This window comes from Kogia breviceps, chromosome 11 (assembly GCF_026419965.1).
Source record: "Kogia breviceps isolate mKogBre1 chromosome 11, mKogBre1 haplotype 1, whole genome shotgun sequence".
In the NCBI taxonomy this organism is placed as follows: domain Eukaryota; kingdom Metazoa; phylum Chordata; class Mammalia; order Artiodactyla; family Physeteridae; genus Kogia; species Kogia breviceps.
Window position 1 is genome coordinate 88836582 of NC_081320.1, and position 21965 is coordinate 88858546.

The 21965-nt window shown below is 44.6% G+C and overlaps 1 protein-coding gene across 1 annotated transcript; it reads left to right on the forward strand.

The window, feature by feature from the left end:
• Positions 1-1530: 1530 nt before the first annotated feature.
• MATN3 (matrilin 3) lies at positions 1531-20259 on the forward strand. Its single transcript, XM_059078611.2, has 7 exons — positions 1531-1857; positions 6254-6820; positions 9370-9495; positions 10215-10340; positions 11748-11873; positions 14881-15006; positions 20114-20259. Exons 1-7 carry the CDS (start codon positions 1647-1649, stop codon positions 20257-20259), a joined length of 1428 nt encoding a protein of 475 aa, XP_058934594.2. The 5' UTR covers positions 1531-1646.
• The last annotated feature ends 1706 nt before the right edge of the window (positions 20260-21965 follow it).

Here is a 21965-nt window from a genome sequence, read left to right on the forward strand (position 1 = left end):
AGGCTTTGAGAATCATCCAAAGAGAATGACGACTGACAAACGACATATGTCCATAGAGCTGGCAGACATTGTGTTTGGCAAAGCCCTTCTCACTTTGGCACAACTTCTTTCAATCTTCTTAGTGTCCCTTTCCCATTATGATTACATTCTAGCTTCTTCTAAGATCCTTTGAAATTGGTGAATTCTTACTGGGAGCTGAGAGACGTTTTCCCTCCTTATGACTCTCAATGTCCTAATAAGATGCTCCCATGGATACTGATGGAGTGTGTAGATTCTGTGAGGTTTGATGAGATGAGAAATTGTTTGAGACCCACTGCTCTGAAGTGACGAGAGGGAGACGGGTGTGTTAGGGTCGGGGGAGAAGATGGCAGATAGGAAGTGGGACAAACAGGTACCAAGGCCACAAGGTGGGAACAAGCTTGGTGTCCCCCAGGACAGGGGAAGGCTAGTGCGGTTGACGCATGGAGAGCAGAGTACAGTTCCAGATGTGGTCAGTTCAGTAGACGGGGTGGCCATGAAAAGGAGGTCAGATTTTACTGGAAGTGAAGTTGCCAGGTTTAAGAAGAGAAGTGATTTTAAGGTTACTGTGTGGAGTGTAGCTTTTACAAGGCAGTAGTCTGAAAGCAGGAAGACCAGACAGGATCTGTTGGAACTCATGTTCATTGTCATGTTTGATGACCCAGCTCAGAGGTGACCTACCTTTAGAAGCCTTACAGGTTTCCTCAGGCAGAGCCAGTCTCTCCTTGAATTCAGTGTGTTCCCTGAGACAGGTACATCATTTATGCTTCTTTTTCTGCCAGTAGACTGTGAGTTCCTGGAGGGTCCCCTGGGCAGCCTCCAGTCCTGTGCTGCCACCATCACTCTTCTGGGGAGGAAGTGGGATAGAGGGAGAGCCTTTGAAGCCTGTGGTACAGGCTGTCCTTCCAGCTCACAGGGGGCTCTCTGGGGAATGTGTTTGACTTTCTAGTCCCAGTAATATAAGTTCAAATGTTTATGGATTTTTGAAGCTGCGATGAAAGCATGTCTATTCATGCTGGTAGAATCTGTGAGCCTTTTTAATTTTACTTTATTTTTTACAGAGAGCCCACAGAAAAACCTGGGTTACTTGGTAGGGGAAAGGAATGTAGTGTGAGGATGGAGGTGAAACCTTGAGGCAGGCAAACCTGAACGGATCTGGACGGCAAAGCTCGGGCCTCCTGAACCGGGAGCCTGGGGCCCTGGCCAGACGAGTGGGGGTCGGCCAGGCCCCGGGTGTACAGCGAGGCAGAAGTTTCGAGGGAGGTAGAGCCCGGCCGGGAGGCACCGGGCCGAGCCCACCCAGACGAGGCCGGGACGGCGCAGGGCAGGGGCGGGCGGTCGGCGGCGGCGGCGGCGGGCCGGAGTCGGGCACCGCGCCGCTGGCCGAGGGGCCCCAGACATTCCACGCCAGCCGCGGGAATGCAATGAGCAGGCGGCGCGCCGCCCGGTACGGGTTCGCTGGGCGGGGCCTACGGCCGAGGGGCGGGACCCAAGGCTGCGGGGCGGGGCCCACGGCCGCGGGACCTTTAAATTGGCCGCCCGCGAACGGCGCAAGGGCCCACGACTGACCCAGCCAGCGAGGGAGCGACGACCCACCGACGGACACGGGCAGCAGCGCCAAGCCCACAATGCTGCGCTATCTGCCGGGACTGCTCCTGCTGCTCTGGCAGCTGCTGCTGCTGCCACCCCCCGCCGTCCCCGGCCCTCTGGACCGCCCCGGCTTCCTGAGGTTGGGGACCCGCGGCCCAGGGGGTAGCCCCGGACGCCGTCCCGCTCCGGCCGCCCCCACCGGCACGCCCAATTCTGGGGCCGGCCAGCTCGGCGGGGCCCGCGGCGCAGGTACACGGCTTGGGCGGGGACGGGAGAGGGACCCCAGGCCGAGAGGGAACTGAGAGGGCCCCAGGGAGGGACACCCTCCAGGAAGGAGGGAGATCCCGGGCCGGGGCCGGGCGGGATGGATGGGTGGGCAGGGGCATCGGGCGTTGAATGAGGAGGAAGAGCCTCCGTCATCCACCAGGTATTCCCTCCATCCCAGTCGGAGCCAGACTGTGGTGCAGGAGAAAGATCCCCTCCCCGATGAATCTTGTGGGAATACTGAGGTCCAGAGAAGGGAAGGGAGAGATGCCCAAGGTCACTCATAGTCAGGGCTAGACTTTGGGTCTCCTGAAGGTCAAACTCCAGCAAGTGCCCCCTGAGATTTGGGCAGGGAGGATGGGGCAGCTGTGGGAACACCAGGTGCCTCTCAGCTCTCTGTCCCAGACCCACCTCTGGTTCAGCTCAGTAAACCTTTCCTGAGATTCTGCTCTTAGTTCTCTGGCTGAGCAAGGCTCCTAGAGCAGCAGAGCTGGACGATCATCTGACACAGCCCCTGACAGCACATATAGGGAAGCCGAGGCTTGTCAAGGGGAAGGGACCCAGCAAATCAGTGTCAGAGCCCAGAATAAAACTCAGGGCTCAGATATCCCAAGCATGGATCTTTCCACTGCTTCAAGCTACCAAGCTCTCAATATGGTTTACGTAAGATTTTATCTTCATTACCAAAAAGTCCAGCGTCAGACTTGTTAAAGTCCTGCTTTAGAGAGAGGCTGCATCAAACCATTTTCTGGATGTCCAGTCTCGTCTGGCCAGGGATGCTTCATGGGCCAGGTTGATCTGTGTGGTCTACCCCTCTCGCACCTTCCTGGATAATGTTGAGGAAAGAGCACAGAGGATTCTTTCCTGCATCGGCTCCAGTGGCTGGATTTGATATGGCGAGAGCAGTGTCACTGAGACAGGGGGTGCCAGGCTTCACAACGGTTAAATTCAGTGAGTTACCAGGTGGTTGCTCCAGGCCAGGAATGGGGATGGGGGAGAAGCCTTTCTCCCAGAAGTTAATTTTACCTCTGGTCCCGATCGGCCTCCCTTGGGGAAGCATCTGGGAGGGAGAGGAGGGATTCTGCATGGGGTGGTCAGTGTTCCTCCTAAGCAGTACTGGTCCTTGATTACCTGGAACCCAAACCAATATTGAACGATAATTCTTTTTTTTTTTTTTTTTTTTTTTTTTTTTTTGCGGTACGTGGGCCTCCCACTGCTGTGGCCTCTCCCGTTGCGGAGCACAGGCTCCGGACGCGCAGGCTCAGCGGCCATGGCTCACGGGCCCAGCTGCTCCGCGGCACGCGCGCGGGATCCTCCCGGACCGGGGCACGAACCTGTGTCCCCTGCATCGGCAGGCGGACTCTCAACCACTGCGCCCCCAGGGAAGCCCCGATAATTCTTTAACAAACACAACATTCCACCCTTTTTCAAATTCACTTCTTTTTGTACCCAGAAACTGCTAAGCTTTGCTATGGGCTTTTATTTCTAGCAGAGCTATCAGAAATGGACAATGATTGTGAGTAAGGAAACATTTTAGGAAATTCAGATTCTCATTTTCTTGGTTTCAGAGAATCAAAGTGCTGTTATCTAGTAAAGGGGAGTGAGATTCAAAAACAATTAATGATGAGGGGGTCTGAATCAGGAAGTAAGCAGATGCTCACAGACTGTCCTGCCATCTGAGTCAAGCCCCCTGTATTTTCTATTCCTGCTGTAATAAATTACCATGAACTTAGTGGCTTAAAACAACACGCATTTATTATCTAAGAGTTCTGTGGCTCAGAAGTCTGACGCTAGTCTCGCTGGACTAAATTAAGGTGTCAGCAGGGACATGTTCCTTTTGGAAAGATCTTAGAGGAGAATCTGTTTCTTTGCCTTTTTCAGCTTGTAGAGGCTGCCCTCATGCCTTGGCTCCTGGCCTTTTCCCTCCATTTTCAAAACCGCCAAAAGCAGAATGAGTCCTCACATGTCATCTCTCAGATCTCCTCTTCTGCCTCTCTCTTCCACTCTGGGGGCTGTTGTAATTACATTGGACCCACCAGAATAATCCAGGACAGCATCCTCAATCTCAAGTCTTTAATCACACATGCAAAGTCTCCTATACCATGTAAATTATCATAATTACAGGTTCTGGGGATTAGGATATGGACATCTTTGGGGGGCATTATCCTGCCCACCACACCCCTGTGACCTCCCATAGATGATTCCATGTGAAAAATCAGGTGAAGAAGGAAGGAATCCTGCATGTTTACTTACAGGAACATAGCCTCGATATTAGTAAGGACACCACTTGGGTGTTAGTGACAGCATTGTCAGATATGGGTTCGTATTACATGTAGTTTTCCCTTTACTCAAATTATGCAAAAAGATCCAACTCCTGGAAGGATTTTCTTCTTCTTTGCTCTCAATGCATGGTAATCAGGGATGAAATGAAATTCTGGAGGTTTTTTTTTTTTTTTTTTTTTTAAAGAATTAATTCCTTTTGACCTAGCTAAATACATGATGCATGGCATATTTCAGGCTGGTGGCTCAAAGTCACCAAGCAGGATGTTTACTAGGTACATGAGGTAATGTTAATTTGGGTAGTAGAAAATGTTCCTTCAGAGAGAGGCAACCATGAAATGCAAAGTCCCTTTGGGCTGGGAGTCAGGAAACCTGGAGTGCAATCTACCGCTATTTTCTACCACTTTCTAGCTCTTACAGCTTCCTGAGACTCAGTTTTCTCGCCTGTAAAATGGGTATAAAGACAACCTCTGCATCTCTAACTTCACAGGGTTGTTGTGTTGGAATCCTGTGATCTCTAAAGTGTTATTGAAAGTAGGATATTATTTATTGTTTTAGTTAATACCTCTAGGAATCAGGCTGAAACCAAGAGGATACTTTCCAGTTTTTAAAAGAAAACTATACAGAGGCATAATTCCTGTTCCAGACTGGGCTTTTTCTGTCATCAACTGCTTAGCTTAGGAATTTATTTTGAATGAATAAATACCTACACCCTTTCCCTCTACACACTGAGTAAATTGCCTTCTTAGAGTTGCATCAATTTCCAGCCCCCTATTAGGAAAGAAAAGAACCCTGAATGACACTTCACGCCCAAGGATCTCATTTCCATTCAGGGCTTGGGGTGTGTGTGTGTGTGTGTGTGTGTGTGTGTGTGTGTGTGTGTGTGTGTGTTGAAAGAAGAGGAATGGCTTCTTTCTTAGCTAGTCCTGACTTTCGGATTTGATTTGGGTGGCTAGGAGAGGGAGGAGTAGAGAACGAGATTAGAGGAAAAAAGGATAAGAAGGATGTGCTGGAAACAAAAATGTATTGTGTTGCTGCAATGTGTCAGGTACTTTTGTGTGGGAACGATACAAGTTTCTTGAGGGCAGGGAATCTGGCTTATTTGCTTTTGTAGCCCCATGGCTTATCCCATGGTCGGCTCTCAAAAAATATATGTTTGGTGAATGAAAAAATGAAAGAGAGGTGACTAAGACACTTTGGTGGGGGCAGTAGGACAGATACTAAGTCAAAATCTCTGCTTCTTGAAACGAGACATGCTGCCAAAGATGGAAGTCAACATGCACCAGATTAAGCTGTTATTGTTCTTTCCACTTTCAAACTGTAACTCAGGGCTAGTTGCACCTCAAAGTTCGCTAAACGTGAGTGAATGACCAGATGGAGGGAGAATTTAGGGCTACTCTGGAGCAGTTTTCACCGCCTTGGAAGTGGAGTAAAAGAAGGAGGCCAGCCCGAGAGCACCAGTGTACCTTACCTCACACTCTGCCATCGCCCGAGGGGCTCTGAGGCCTGGGCAGGCAGGGGAGGGTGCAGTGAGGGTGCCCTGAGTTCACCTTTCACACGATTCAGGGTCACTGTCCCATTGCCTCTGATGGCCAAGGTGCCCAAGAGAGGTCTGGAATCCATTCATTCCTGGGAGTCTAGAGGAACCTTTGAAGAACACTTTAAGCAGAGGGATACAGTTCCCAGTGACATTTCAGGACTCAGCCAGCCCGTAGGGGAGATAGTTGGGGAAACGTCACACCTCTATGTGAATTCTCTCTAGGGAATCCTGAAGGCCTCAGAGCTTTCAACATCCAAAGGGAGGGTGGTCTTGGGGAAGACAGCAGACAGTGGGGTATTTGGGATCAAGGGATGCTGGCCAGAGCTCTCTGGGTGGGAGAACTGCCCCCACTTCTTTCTGGTTTGTTTGTTTGTTTGTTTTGGCCCGGCAGCATGGCATGCGGGATCTTAGTTCCCGGACCAGGGATCAGCCCTCGCTGCCTGCTGTGGAAGCGTGGAGTCCGAACCACTGGACTGTCAGGGAAGTCCCAGAACTGCCCCGTTTCTGACTGTGGTCTGCTCGTCGCTTAGTCATGTCTGTCTCCCACACCCTTCTTTGCAGGTGTTTGCAAGAGCATGCCCTTGGACTTGGTGTTCATCATTGATAGTTCTCGTAGTGTGCGGCCTCCGGAGTTCAGCAAAGTAAAAACCTTTGTCTCGCGGGTAATTGACACTCTGGACATCGGGCCGGCGGACACGCGGGTGGCAGTGGTCAACTATGCCAGCACCGTGAAGATCGAGTTCCATCTCCAGACCCACTCGGATAAGCAGTCCCTGAAACAGGCCGTGGCGCGGATCACACCCTTGTCCACAGGCACCATGTCGGGCCTGGCCATCCAGACAGCGATGGACGAAGCCTTCACAGTGGAGGCAGGAGCTCGGGGACCCGCTTCCCACATCCCTAAGGTGGCCATCATCGTGACAGATGGGCGGCCCCAGGATCAGGTGAACGAGGTGGCGGCTCGGGCCCAGGCATCCGGTATTGAGCTGTACGCCGTGGGCGTGGACCGGGCAGACATGGAGTCTCTCAGGATGATGGCCAGTGAGCCCCTGGACGAGCACGTTTTCTATGTGGAGACCTATGGGGTCATTGAGAAACTTTCCTCTAGATTCCAGGAAACCTTTTGCGGTAAGTCTTTGCTTCCAACTAGAAAAGGTGTTATGTAGTCAGACATTGTGTATCCAAAGAAAAAGAGATTTATTCTTTTTTTTTTTTTGGTGGAAATTTATGGAAAACTTAAATATAAGCAATGCTTTTTCCTATGTATTTCTTTTTTTTTTTTTTTACCAACTTAAACATACTTTGTTGGTTTAGAAATATAGAGCTGCCTTATATATAACTTGGTTTGCTCATAAAAACCTTCGTGTGTGCGTTAGAAATGTGAAGTTCTGGAAATATCCAGGGTACATGATCCTGCTCTTCCCTGATGGGGTCAGAAAAAAATACAAATAAAAAAATCTCCAGGCACCTCTCTTCTCCCCTCTGCCCACCACAGTTTTTCCAGATATTTTCTTTAGTTTTTCCATCTCTAGATTTAACAGAACTCTGCTTGTCTTGGGGCAGAAGACGGGGACTGTGTCTGTCTGTGGAAAGATCCAGTGTACCTGTCAGTCAGTGTGTACACTTAGTGAACACTCCAGTTTTCAGATTCAGCTTGGTGTCTAATTATTCCTTGTGGAGGGAGAGGATTAGGGACCAGGAAGCTTAGGATTTCAGCTCACTTGTGAGATAGCAAGAAGCAGGGTGTTTTTTGGTTTTTTATTTAAATTTTTAAATTATTCTGTTACTGTTCTTCTCCTTTCTTCCTTTAGGATGGAGTTTAAATCCGAACATGCTGATTTAATTAGAATTTTTAGCATGAATCGGCCAAAGCCATGAATATGAATCCATTCAAGGCTCGGGTTTATCTGTAGTCACCGACCAGAATTATGAATTTGTGGGACTCAAACTTTTTAATTTTCACTTTTAAATTTATTTTTGTTTTTCTTTTAAAAATTTCTATCTTCCTTTGTTTCTTTCTTTCTATAGTCATGCTTTATTTTTTATCATTTGGAGATAATCTTTCAAAGCCCTCTGTGGAATTATCTAAGCAGGTGTGGACAAATTTCTAGTTCAGGTGAATTTTAAAATGTAGATACCTTTTGCTATATAATCTACTTCACATTTGTTTTTTCAACATGTGTTTATTGATCACTGATGATACAAAGATAAAGTAGTCCTCCCTACCATCAAGCAACAGTCTGCGGCTGGGGATGAGACAAACAAGTGAACCAATAATTACAATAGTAAATTTCAAGGAGACTTTATATATAAATGAATGTGAAACTCAGCGATCAACCATTTGTCAGGAAATGAGAGATGAAGTCTCGGTCTGGAGCAAAGTCTGGGCTCATCTCAACCAGACCTGGCCACGGACCCCTTATCTTTCCTGCCCTAGGACACTGGGTCTTCACAAGCTGTCCTTGGCTTTGGTGGCACTGACTCAGCATTCATTGGTTTCCCAAAAGAAAATAGCTTTCTTTCTCCCAGGAAACCATCCTGTGTTTGTGGGTGAGAACTTTTCCATAAAGATGCTGGTCTATGGCAATGCTGGGTCTCAAAGATAGCACCTGGGTTTGGGCTTGAAGGACATAAAGTAACAAGTGGTGAGTGGCCATCTTTTCATTCTGGTACGAAAGATCTGCTTGTTCTGGGGGAAAATATCCTCTCTGTGGAAAAAAGACTGAGGGGCAGCCGTTGTAGTCAACGAGCTGGAAAGATTATTCCATGAGAAGGCCCTTCTTGGGAAAATATTAACCTGTCCTGTTGCCAAAACAGTGGAGGCTGGGTGACCTGCCACAGGGGTGCCAGCCTCCTGCAACAGGCCTCCTTGGTTTCTCAGAAATGACTAAATTCATTGATTCTTTTATCAAAACATGTCACTGGGGGAAAAAAATCTGAGATTAAAAATGGCTCCAGGAGCAAAAAGATGAGGATGCAGTTTAGCTAATGTAATCTGATTTGCTGTATTCTTCCTTTTCTTTTTACTGGTTTGTATATAGCATGTAAGTTTATTCTCCTGGCAGATATGAGAGTCGCATGCATATACATCTGGGCTCAGGAACCCATGCCGCATATTCAGAAGGCAGTTACCTACGTTGCCCTCCACAATTTGCATTTTCAAACATGTATTGCTGCCCAAGAGGGAGTGGGTTCCAGGCCTAGAGGAAAGCCTGGGTGTGAATTCTGTTTAGACACAAACTGTAGAACCCTTGGAAACTGGGTTCTGGTGGCAGTGGGACCACGAGCTCAAAGAACTCCAGGAAGTACATTACTGTTCCCTTCTTTCTGTTGGGAAGCAAAAGTTATTTTTTCGGGCTAGGTGGATACATTGAACAAAATATCGAATTGCCTGATTCATGTAAAGTGTTTGCTTCAGCTCCAAGTTCAAAATTCCCTTTCTTTTTTGAGAAAGTCAACCGCAAGATCCATGATTTTAAATTAGTTACTAATTTAAACATTACTAAGAGTGGTATTTATAATAAGCCAGGGGCAGGAAACAAGTAGCCAATTTTTAGAGTGAACTAAAGATAGAATCAGAGAGGAACCTGGAGAGTGATGTTGTTTTGACACAGGAGGAGGTATCTGAAATGCTTCTTACAGGTCGACGCTGACTGTTGTAAATTTCCTTTGCGCAGCTCTGGACCCATGCGCGCTGGGCACACACCAGTGCCAGCATGTGTGTGTCAGTGACGGGGAAGGAAAGCACCACTGTGAGTGCAGCCAAGGATACTCCTTGAATGCCGATAAGAAGACGTGTTCAGGTGAGGCTGCTTAAGGGGTGGTGGCTGATGGAAACTTATTTGGGGACTCACCCCAGGCTTTGGACTGGCCTTATGGTTTTTTCCTAACTGCCCTGTGGTGGATTTACTGTTATCAAAGACTTTCCTTGAAAAGGAACATGAGGAGAAAAGTGAGGTAATACCTAAAACAGCCTATTACAGTACTTATTACTAGGTTTAGAGAGAAGGGTTAGTAGGGAAAAGGGCTAGTGAGGAAGGGGGCCAAAACTCTTCGTCCTTTTGAGGTTTTGGATTTTTTTTCCCCTGGGTTTTATTTAATTAAATACAAGCTCCTCTTACCTCTCTGTGACCGTAGAACATTCATGGAATCTAGAAGTGGAAGAAAATCTAGGGAGGTTCTCACTCATCTGCCGTATGAATACTCACGTACAATCAATGAAGAGTGGGAATTAGGTCCAATTTGTTAAATCCTAGAAAAAAATTTTTGAGAGGAAGAAAACTTAGAGATCATTTAATTCAACCTGCTCATTTTATAGAAAATGAAATTGAGACCTCCACAAGAAGGGAGAAGACTTACCTACCCATGTCATGGGGTCTGTCAGTGAAAGATCCAAGACCCGTGCCAAGCTGTCCCATTTCATTAGCACTGTGTGTGTGTGTGTGTGTGTGTGTGTGGCCCGTAGTTATTTATTTACCATGTTTTCCATGTGCTGACATTTGTCCTGATCATCTTTTGATAGTTATTGATAAGTGTGCTCTTAACACTCACGGCTGTGAACACATCTGTGTGAACGACAGAACTGGCTCTTATCATTGTGAGTGCTATGAAGGTTATACCTTAAATGAAGACAGGAAAACATGTTCGGGTAAGTGGGGGCAGAGGCTTTACTGTTGCCTCCCTGTTTACCTATCTCCCTAGTCAGTGTTTGGCGGGGGTCACATCGACTGGGAGCTCGGTCTCTTTTCCTCTCTTGCCATCTTGGGCTTTTCTCCTTTCTTATTAGAAAAGTTATAAATGGCAGCATGTGTGTCTCATGACCCACATGTATGAGTGTGTTGTTTATTTCCGCCTCTGTACCCAGCCCTAAGAGTCCTTTCCAGAATCTAAAGACAATTTAGTATGTGAAAAGCAAATAACAGCCCACAAGGTACTTACTGCTTACAGAGAGAAAAGCAGTCATTCCATAGTGGAGAAACCTGGCAGACACCACTTCAACCAAGACATCAGACTTAACATCACCAGCAATAACACACGGTGACGTCACGCATCTCCTGACATGATGTTCTGAGGGCACAGTAGCACTTCTGTGGTATTGTTGCTAAAAATTCAGAATCATGAGGAAACCTCAGACAAACCCAAATTGAGAGACATTCTACAAACTAATTTTTCAGTAATTTTCAAAAGCGTCACCGTCATGAAAGGCAAAGACAGACTAAAGAAATATCCCAGATTGGTGGAAACTAAGGAGATGTGACAACTTAATGCAATGTGTGATCCTGGATTGGATCCTGGACCAGAAAAAGGACATTAGTGGTGGAACCATTGGCAAAATTTGAATAAGGTCTGTAGGTTAGTGAATGGCATTGTATCAGTATTAGTTTCCTGGTTTTGGTAATTACACTGTGCTTGTATAGGATGTTAACATTTGGGGAAACGGGGTGAAGTACTGGATTTTTTGCACTATTTTTGAAACTTTTTCATAAGCCTGAAGTGATTTCAAAACAAAAAGCTCAAAGATTAAAAAAAAATAGTTAAAAAATACCATGTCAGTACAGAGAAAAATACATTGAGTAGCAGTTTGGGTCTTGAATTCTGATGCTGCTCTGAGGCATTTGGTCTCCTTTGGACTCGGTTTCCTCATTTATTACAGGAGAGAGTCGAGCTACAGTTTCTTCAAACTCTTAATTCTATGTCTTTCTGATTCTAGTATAATTCGTCCCACAGCTCTTAGAATCCCTCTGATTCAGCATAAATACAACAAATCTAAAAGGAACGCTTTAGAAAGTATTCATGAGATACTTCGATTATAAAAGCTCAGTATAGATGATTCTGAAAAGGGGTGGGGAGAAATAGAAGCATAAGTATTGTGTGTGTAGGAGTTTGTTTTACTCAGCTAATTCCTAGCGAGAACAGATATTACTGATGGCTTTGAGTGGTTTCTAATAAGTTTTCCTCTTCTGCATTGCTAGCTGCAAATAAGAAGATTTCTATATATGGCTGATAAAAGACTTTTCCACGTTTAATATCTTTTCTTCTGGACTTGTGTTGGCAGCTCAAGATCAGTGTGCTTTGGGCACACACAGCTGTCAGCACATTTGTGTGAATGACAGAGCTGGGTCTCATCACTGTGAATGCTACGAGGGCTACACTCTGAATGAAGATAAAAAAACATGTTCAGGTAAAAGGTCCACTCAGTAAATTCTTTCATCCGGGGCTCTTTCTACTGCACTGAAACCAACTTGCATTTCACCAAGAGAGAGATTCTTAAAGGTAATGTAAGGAATTGGGCTTCAGACATTCTACCATTCTTTTCAGACCAAGGTAAACATTGCTCAGGAGGCAGTGAGCTCACTAGGATTTGCAAACATAGCTCACTTGAGAAAATGACTGGGTAATGGGTAGGGAGTGGGGGATATAAGAAAAGCTAATTGAATGTACGGTCCTAATCCAGGACAATTTTATAGCTTTGTAAAGCAAATAGGAAACTTTAGAGGAAGTCAGCTGGACAGTAACTATTTGGTGTGATAGGCTGAACTGATCTTTTTCCAATTAAAGCTTGGCCTGGAACTTTTCTGCAGTGTTAATCTTAAAGCCAGATCGTTTTAGTAAAGGAGGCTTTGTAAATGACTGAAATAGACCCACACAGATCTTCCAGTAAGTTTGAAGCAAGTCCTTCCCTGACAGATTCTAGACGATCAGTCTTGGGTGAATCTGAGACTTATAACTTGGTGAGGAAGCCCGTGCCAGAACTGCTAATCCTCCTTAATTTGATTTAAACTCATTGGCAGAACAGAGTGGCATTTATAATGTAAAAACACTCCTAAGAGAAATTCCTAGCTCTCCAGGTGGTGTTTAGTTTTGGCATATTCAATATTTTTTTAGATTTTATGTACGTTTTCCTCTTCCTTGAGATGTAATGTGTGACCTTTTCAAGAGAGATTAAAGGAAGTGGCATATCACTAATTCCCCCTTTTTAAAAAAAAAATGAGATCAGGGCTTCCCTGGTGGCGCAGTGGTTGAGAGTCCGCCTGCCGATGCGGGAGACGCGGGTTCGTGCCCCGGTCCGGGAAGATCCCACATGCGGCGGAGCGGCTGGGCCCTGAACCATGGCCGCTGGGCCTGCGTGTCCGGAGCCTGTGCCCCGCAACGGGAGAGGCCACAACAGTGAGAGGCCCGCATACCGCAAAAAAAAAAAAAAAAAAAAAAAAAAAAAAAATGAGATCAATAAAAGAGTACGGAGCACCTGTTTTGTTCCCAGGACTCTGGTAAGCACTGTGGGGTTGTAAGGAAGCATCAGCTTCTGCCTCTGAGCTATGTACAGCCCGGGTGCAAAGAGAACCAGCACCTTAAGAAAGCAGGGACTCTTCGCCAGGGGGAGGGACCAACAGTAACTAAGGGCCGGAGGGGCTGGGAGGCAGGAAGTCTGGGATGGACACAGAGGGCTGGGACTGGAGGTGGGCCTCGGCAGGAGGGCGGATGAGGCTTACGCGGAGGAGTGGAGAGGGCAAAGGGCAAGGGGAGTGGCTTGCGTTGGTTTGTTCAGGGGGTGGGACTAAGTCAGTTGGGTGGAAGGGACTCGAGGCTGCACTTCTCAAACCGTTACAGGTATCCCTCTTGTTGGTACTTAAAGCAGGACCTTTAATCTGAAGACCTGGGAAAAGGAAAAAAAAAAAACACATTTACATGTAAGCTAACAGATATTATGGCATAAAATGGACCATTTTATTAAAAAAAAGAAATCAAAGGAGATTTTCAGTTAAGGTAGACTACTCCAGGCCACACTTCCAGATAACGGTTTGCCAACATTCTTCAGTGCCTACTGGGTACCAGGCACGGTTCTAGGCATTTTAGGCACAGTCACACATTTACTGCTCACAGCAGCTTTACTCGGAAACTGAGGCACAGACAAAGTAACTTGCCTGGGGTCACTTGCCTAGTGATAGCAGAGTCAGGATTTGAACCCAGGCCCTTGGGCCCTTGCTCTGGTGGTTACATATGCTCTCAAACACTAAGCTACACGTCTCGTGGTGCAAAGCACAGGACAGCAAAGGAGATAGAAGAAAAAGACGAGATGGTGGGACGTTGGTATTTATATATTTTACAGCAATAATGGATGCCATTCTAAAACTGGGGTACATGACATGGGTCAGATCCCCTCTAACGGCCTGCCTTCACCTTGCTAGGCAGTGGGAAGGCCTGTAAATTAAATGTGGAGCCCCAGATCATGGGCCAGGGGCTGAAGGCACCTCCACTTGTTACTGCTCGAGTCGCTGCTAAGCTGGGCTGAGGGGAAAACAAAATGTTCTGCTAGTAGGCATTTTGCTGGAAACGTCTGAACTGTAGTAGTGAAGGGGGATATCAGTGTGAAAGTTGGAGAGACCCTATGGATAGATTACCTAGGGCCTTATGCTTCATGAACAGCTGTTTTATAGGCAATAGTGAGCCATGGAAGGTTTGTGAGCATAAAATGACACTTAAGAGGAGAGTTAGAGGAGAACAAATAAAGTAGTTTGGCTTCTGCAATGGCCGAGGAAGAACCTATGTATCCCAGGAAGCCCTTGTTCCTTGTAATGTATTTACTTGTGACAGACACAGATACTTCCCTATCCAGTCATACACACCATCACCACCATCATCAGCAGCATCGTTATCATGTTTCCTCTATGTATATGTGTGTGTGTGTGTGTGTGTGTGTGTGTGTGTGTGTGCAGGCCAGTGTTTTCTGTCCCACTTTAAGCATCAAAGGCAGACCCTGGGTCAACATAGTTTTTGTGCAGCATCAAATGTAACTCCATATGCAGGTAGGTCCCTAATAAGTTATTTTTGGTGATGGTGAAGATGATCTGTGTATAGCTAGAGAGGTTGGAGGCATTCACGGTCATCAGAAAAGGCTGGAGATAAGTTCTGGAATAGAATCAAGACTCAGTGCAGCCCCAGGAATGCGGATAGCAGAAAAGAGAAGGCACCGAGATAGCTGCAAGAGATAGCAAGGAAAGGGGTGTGGGACAGGGAACGGGAAAAGAGGCTCTCTCCTTCTGAAACGTGGGCGACGCGTTGCTGCCGACTGTAGGATTCATTTGCTGCACTTGTTGGCCCCGAACCAAAGCTTCTTTCTCCCGGAAGTCTGCGTTTAGGTTCCAGTTGTAATTTGTGAACATTCTCTTTCCTGCGCCATTCCTGGTCAGTTCGTAACCAGTGTGCACTGGGCTCGCATGGGTGCCAGCACATCTGTGTGAATGACGGGGCCGCGGCTTACCACTGCGATTGTTATACTGGCTACACCTTGAATGAAGACAAGAAGACATGTTCAGGTAAAGACTGTCCCTGTGAGCCTAATTCATGTGCTAGGACAGCCTTAGGAGTGAGCTTTCCTGTCTCCAAGTCTGAAGCACGCTTCTGAGTCTTGCTCCTGGGTCAGAATGCTCCAGTGGTTCCCAAATGTCTTCAGAATGAAATAATTCTACCTTTCCACCAGGCATCCTTCCCTCCATGGTCTGATTCCATTTTTTTTTTTTTTTCCTAATTAAAGTCTCTCCCTAAGTCCAGGTTTTTAAAAAATTACAGTAAAATATACATGACATAAAATTGAGCATGTTGACCGTTTTAAGTGTGGTCCAGTGGCGTTAAGTACATTCACATTGTTGTGCAACTATCCCACTGTCTCCAGATCTTTGTTTATCATCCCCAACTAAAGCTCTGTACCCGTCAAACAAAACCTCCCCATTCTACTCTCCCTACCCCTGGTAACCACTCCTTTTCGTCTTGTCACTACATTTGGCCCCAGATTCACTCCTTCTCTCCAAGACCTGCGATCCAGCCACGTGGGCTGTCTCATATTCCCGGAGCACGCCTGGTACTCACCTGTCTCCCTCCTTTACTGTGATCTGCTTCCCTTGCCTCTCCTGCTTGTCAAAATCCAAGAACCACATCCTTGCCAGCGCTTGGTTTTGTTGGATTAAACTTTTGTCGGTCTGGTAGGTGTAAAGGAGTATCTCCCTGTAGTCTTTCTTTCCCCATTTCCTGGTTACTAAAGAGGCTAAGCTTCTCTTTTTTTTTTTTTTTTTTTCTGTATGCGGGCCTCTCACTGTTGTGGCCTCTCCCGTTGCGGAGCACAGGCTCCGGACGCACAGGCTCAGCGGCCATGGCTCACGGGCTTAGTTGCTCCGCGGCATGTGGGATCTTCCCGGACCGGGGCACGAACCCGCGTCTCCTGCATCGGCAGGCGGATTCTCAACCACTGCGCCACCAGGGAAGCCCTAAGCTTCTCTTCTTATGTTTGTCACTTCAGTCTCTTATCTGGAAAAGCTATTTATGCCTTTATTTTTCTGTTGGGTTATTTATATTTTTCTTACCTATCATAACAACTCGTCACATGTCTGGATATAAATTCATTGTTTTTTTTATGTGTGGCAGATATCTTCTCCTAGATAGTGTTTATATTTCCACTTCTTAAATGACATCTCTGCAACAACATTCGTTATGGGTTTTTTTTGTTTGTTTGTTTGTTTTTGCGGTACACGGGCCTCTCACTGCCGTGGCCTCCTCCATCGCGGAGCACAGGCTCTGGCATAGGCTCTGGACGCACAGGCTGAGCGGCCATGGCTCACGGGCTTAGTTGCTCCGCGGCACGCGGGATCCCCCCGGACCAGGGCACGAACCTGTGTCCCCCGCATCGGCAGGCGGACTCCCAACCACTGCGCCACCAGGGAAGCCCTCGTTATGTTTTAATTCTTAAGTTGTGCAGTGGGTTTATCATGCATTCGTTTTTATGCCTTATGAGGCATTTGTCTTTATTATGCATCATAACTTACATCAGTGTGCTATAAATTACTTTTTGTGAATCAAATGTTACAAAATTTTGTGTGTTTGTTTAATTTCCAGGGCTAGTTCAGTTTTTACCCCCTCTACCAGAATTCCCCTTATTCTTCCATGGAACTGTATCCTCTTTTTCAGCACTGGATGCCTTGTGCTGTGGTTACTTGTGTGGTTCCTTCAATCATTCCTTCATCCAATCAATAAATATAGCATCTGCTATGTTCTAGGCACTAGGTATACAATCATGAACAAAACAGGTATGGTCTTTGGTAACAGTCCAGGGGGAAAAGACAAGTACATAACACATTTATAAAGTAAATAAGAGCAGTGATGGAAGAGAACAGAATGGGGGCTGGGGAAGCTATTTCAGGTTGGGAGGGGCTCTCTGAGGAAGTGACATTTGAATGCTGTGCATCAGCGGCAGGTAGGTTGAGATTGGAGTGCTGGCGGAAGGAGGGAGAGCGATGCCAGGCCCCGAGTGGTGGCTTTAGTGGGGAGAGGAAGTGCAAGGCCGCCCGTGTGATGGAAGCATGACCAGCCAGGGATAAGGGTGGGGTGTGGCAGTTTGGAGAGTTGGGCGGGGTCAAATCATGCTGCTGCTCTGGGGCATGGGACGTTCTATGAGAGATGGGAAGTCACGGAGGGTTTTTAGCAGTGGAGCGGCACGATGCTGTTGATATTTTTAAAAGTCACTCTAGGGCTTCCCTGGTGGCGCAGTGGTTGAGAGTCCGCCTGCCGATGCAGGGGACGCGGGTTCGTGCCCCGGTCCGGGAAGATCCCACGTGCCGCGGAGCGGCTGGGCCCGTGAGCCACGGCCGCTGAGCCTGCGTGTCCGGAGCCTGTGCTCCGCAACGGGAGAGGCCCACGTACCGCAAAAAAAAAAAAAAAGTCACTCTAGCTGCTGTGTGGACAGCGGATTGAAGAGGCTGAATATCAGAAGAAGACCGGTTCGGGGGCTATTGCAGTTGGGCTAGGATGGTGACAATGTGATAGAAGTAAACTGATTCCAGACATGTTTTGAAGGTAGGATGAACGGGGCTTGGTGATAAACTGGATGGGGGAGGAGTAGGATGGCTTTCCTATTCCACTTGAGCAGCTGGAAGGATGGGATGTCTTTACTGAGGGGACTGAGAGTGAAGCAGATTTGGGGAAGGAAATGCAAGTTTTGGACTTGTGTGTTTATGCTCCTGTAGACCCCAACCACCACGGGTAGTGGATTTTTTTCTGTACTCTTAGCATCTACCATAACATCTGACAGTTACTCAGCAGATACCTCTTCATTTGAAGTAAAGTGTGGATCAGTTTCTCGGGGAGGGGGAGGATGATAAGGGGCAGCTTCCTTTTAGAATGTGAGTATTTCTGGGTACTTTCTTCCTTCTTAAGTGTTTAATCTTCAGAAAACTCAGTCGTGGGCATTTTTTCTTCTCCTGGAGGGTGAGGATTCCAGAATGGTTTATAATGGCTTAGGCTCTGACCTCATTTGTTTAGCCATTCGCTTATTTATTTGTTCAGCAACTATTCATGGAACTTCTGTTCTATATTGAGTACTCTGTTAGGTCCCGAGGAAGGAACTGGAGACAGATGAACGTTTTGCGGTTTGCACTGTGCAAGTCTTGCACTACTTTTGTTAAATTTATTCCTAAATACTTTATTCTTTTTGCTGCCAGTGTGAATGGATCCATCTCTCAACTTTCAATTGTGCAATATCCCAGTTTTCCGGTTTTCTATGGGGTGTTTTAATGAGAATATTACACTGAGCCCCTACCCTCATAGAGCTTATAGGCTATCAGGCAAGATATACTGCAGAAGTATCATAGGTACAAATTTTATACTCTGTACAGGGGTGATGGGCATGTACTTGATATTCAGTGGATACTTTTTTGGCTTACTAATTAATTTACCGATTGAGATGGGGATTTGAGCTGGCTGTCCCTAAAAGTTTCAATAGGATTTAGACAGCTAGATAGATTAATCAAGTGAATCTATGGTCCTCCAGCCCTGTATCTTATCTTTCTATTGGGTTGACCAAAAAGTTCATTCGGGTTTTTCTGTAACATTTTATGGATAGAATGTGGGAGAAAATGCAAGAGCAAAGGACTACACTTTGTCCCCAAGCAGTACTACTACTCAGTTGGAAGCTTATTCATCAGTCTTCAGAACTGGAAGTTACTCTTATTTCTGTTAGGCAACTTTAGGGGCTATGATACTGAGTAGGAATAGCTGCCTCACTGAATTACAGAAAGAAATTGGAGTTAGAATGATCATTCTCCCACGTTCTTTGCTTAAATGTCAATACGAACCTGAATTTTTAGTTCCACAGTATTTATGGGTAAGAACTAGAATTCTCAGTTCAAACCATTCACTAGAATAATAGTCTGTATAGGAAACCAGGAATTATCTAGTTTTAAACCTTGAGATGTTTTGGCCACACAAACAGAGGGCTGTTTTCCTCATTTTCATTTTTTAAAATTGAAGTATAGAATTAACTTTACAATGTTGTGTTAGTGTCAAGTATACAGCAAAGTGATTCAGTACTATGTACATATATATATAAAATATATATATATAACTTTTCAGATTCTCTTAAATGATAGGTTATTACAAGATACTGAGTATAGTTCCCTGTACTATACAGTAGGTCCTTGTTGTTTAACTATTTTATATATAGTAGGGATATGTCTTAATCCCAAACTCCTAATTTATCTTCCGCCTTCCCCCAATCCCCTTTGGTAACCATAAGTCTGTTTTCTATGTCTGTGAGTCTATTTCTGTTTTGTAAATAAGTTCATTTGTATCACTTTTTTAGATTCTACATGTAAGTGGTATATATTTGTCTTTCTCTGTCTGACTTACTTTACTTAGTATGACAACCTCTAGGTCCATCCATGTTGCTGCAAATGGCATTATTTCATTCTATTTATGGCAGAATAGTATTCCATTGTGTGTATGTATATATATATATATATATATATACATATGTATATACATATACATATGTATATATATATATCTTCTTTATCCATTCATCTGTCAATGGACATTTAAGTTGTTTCTTCATCTTGGCTATTGTGAATAGTGCTGTGAACATTGGGGTGCATGTATCTTTTCAAATTAGGGTTTTCTCCAGATATTTGCTCAGGAGTGGGACTGCAGGATCATATGGTAGGTCTATTTTTGTTTTTTAAAGGAACCTCACACTGTTCTCCATAGTGAACATTTTCATTTCGTAATGAGTACACAGTATCACAAGGGATTGTCTTATCTCTGCATTCTTGGCTTCTCCCTGCATCAACTTAAACATTTACTTTATATCATGGAAAATTTCAGACAATTACAGAAGTATAGAGAACAAAAGAATGAACTCTCATATAACCATCACCCAGCTTTGACAATTGTAAACTTTTCCTCAACATCTCTAACTCAGTTTCTCGGGTGACAGAGTCCACAGTACTTTCTCCTCTTTCCATGTGCTCTTATATTCTTTTATCTCCTAGAAAATGCATTTAGGTAAGAATTAAAAATGTAAGTATTGAATCACATATTTCCTGATCTGCTATGATTTCTAATTAGCGATAACATTTTGTGTATTGTTATTGTCTTCAGCCATTGCAGAAGCACGAAGACTCATCTCCACAGAAGATGCTTGTGCATGTGAAGCCACACTGGCATTCCAGGATAAGGTCAGCTCGTATCTGCAGAGACTGAACACCAAGCATATCCTTTCTGGAAGGTTTTCTGCTTCTGCTTGAAGCCAGCCTAGGTACTACAATTGAGCTGACATTTTAGGGCATTCCACAAGATAAGTGCCTTATTCATTAAGTTTTAAGATGAGCCATAGTAATACAAAGCTTTAATTTTTAAAATTTAGAGTCCTTTTAAAATGTTTTAAGACTGTTACACCCATTCTTATTTACATGTAAGAGCTGTGTTAATTATGTATTTTTCTAGTGCTTCTCCATAGCAGTATAAGCTCCTAATTGAGCTCTATTTGACAGTGCTATTATCCTGATTCCTTAATATGACTTTCTTATTCAGAATCTGTACATGTACAAAACGAGTCAGCTGATTAATGGAGTGTGATAGTTCAGACAGCACATAGCTGTGTGCTTTGTCTAGCCAAGTGGTCAAAAAGCAGATTTCAAAATGTAACAAGGTACTACCTCAGAAACTTTCAAAAATCAGTTTTTTAGCCAAAGGAGTAATTCAGGAAAAGTACTTTTTCTTAGCATAGTTCAAGTTAACACCACCCTTCCTAGGGATCTTAGAGGCATGGTATTCAGTCTGTGATAGCGCTACCTTAGGGGTATGCAGAGACTTTCCAGGGGTATGTGGGGACACAGGAAATTTTAAAGGAATCAATTTCCAAATCCTTCACTTCCTTAAATCGATCTGCCTACAATGCAACTTGGGGTCAGTTGGCATTCTCTTTTCCCATCTCTCACTTCAGTGTCACCATTCTCCTATATTTATACAAGAAAGGCATACCTCTTACTTACCCTGAACTTTACTAAGGTGAATTTCTTGGAAAGGTAAAATCTCCAGAGAGCCAAATAAAGGGCCAGTTTAACAGTTTTTAAAATTAAGCCTTCATAAACACATCTCCCCCAATTCATCCCATTAGGAGATACCTTGCTAATTAAACTTTACCTTTTATTTTTAATGATTTTATGTCAAAACTTGTGACTTATTCGTTGTTTGGATCAACTGTGGCCCCATAATAGTTGTAATGGTAACTCAACTGAGATGATTAAAAAAATTTAGCACCACATGGTCAAAGAAAATTAATTCAAAGGTAATTTCAATATAAATGTGTATGTGCTTGTTGTTTGTATAAAGTTTACATCAGAGAAGTATAATAGAGTGATAAAGAACAGATTTCCAAGATTCAAAGTAGAATAAAACTGTGGAGGAAGTAGAAAGGAAATACAAATTCAAGGCAATATTTTATTTTAGAAGAACAACAGTAGTAACAATTCAGTATGGTATTAATATTACATGGGATACATTTAAAAGACTGATTTAACTTTTGTTTTAAAGCATCAATATTTATAATATAGCAGAAACTGCATATTTGCAACTAAAACTTATGAAAATTTTCATGTAATCTAAATATGCACAAGATATCACTTATTTGTCAAAATTATTTTAGGGGACATATGAACGAAAAACATTTGAAGACCACTGGTTTATATCATGCTCGCTAAAGAAGAGAATATCTGAGTTTTAGATAGATTAGATTTTTGGTGAGAAAACAATTTCACTCTTTTTGTTCAAAATAGAACTTAAATATATATATATATATATATATTTATCTTGTATTGAAGTGTTTGAAAGTGTGTTTGTATGGTGTTAGCCTTAACAACTAGCCACTTGATGACATTTTGGAGAAGTTGCAAGCAAATGAATATGGACAAATACATCGTTAAATTCCTCACATTTTTTACCTGGAAATATG

What these genes read in the sequence shown, in the direction of transcription:
- MATN3 (XM_059078611.2), top strand. Translation starts at nt 1,647, where the DNA reads ATGCTGCGCTATCTGCCGGGACTGCTCCTGCTGCTCTGGCAGCTGCTG. An exon ending in CGGCGGGGCCCGCGGCGCAG is followed by an intron (nt 1,858 to 6,253) that starts GTACACGGCTTG and finishes CCTTCTTTGCAG; the next exon opens with GTGTTTGCAAGAGCATGCCC. An exon ending in AGATAAAAAAACATGTTCAG is followed by an intron (nt 11,874 to 14,880) that starts GTAAAAGGTCCA and finishes ATTCCTGGTCAG; the next exon opens with TTCGTAACCAGTGTGCACTG.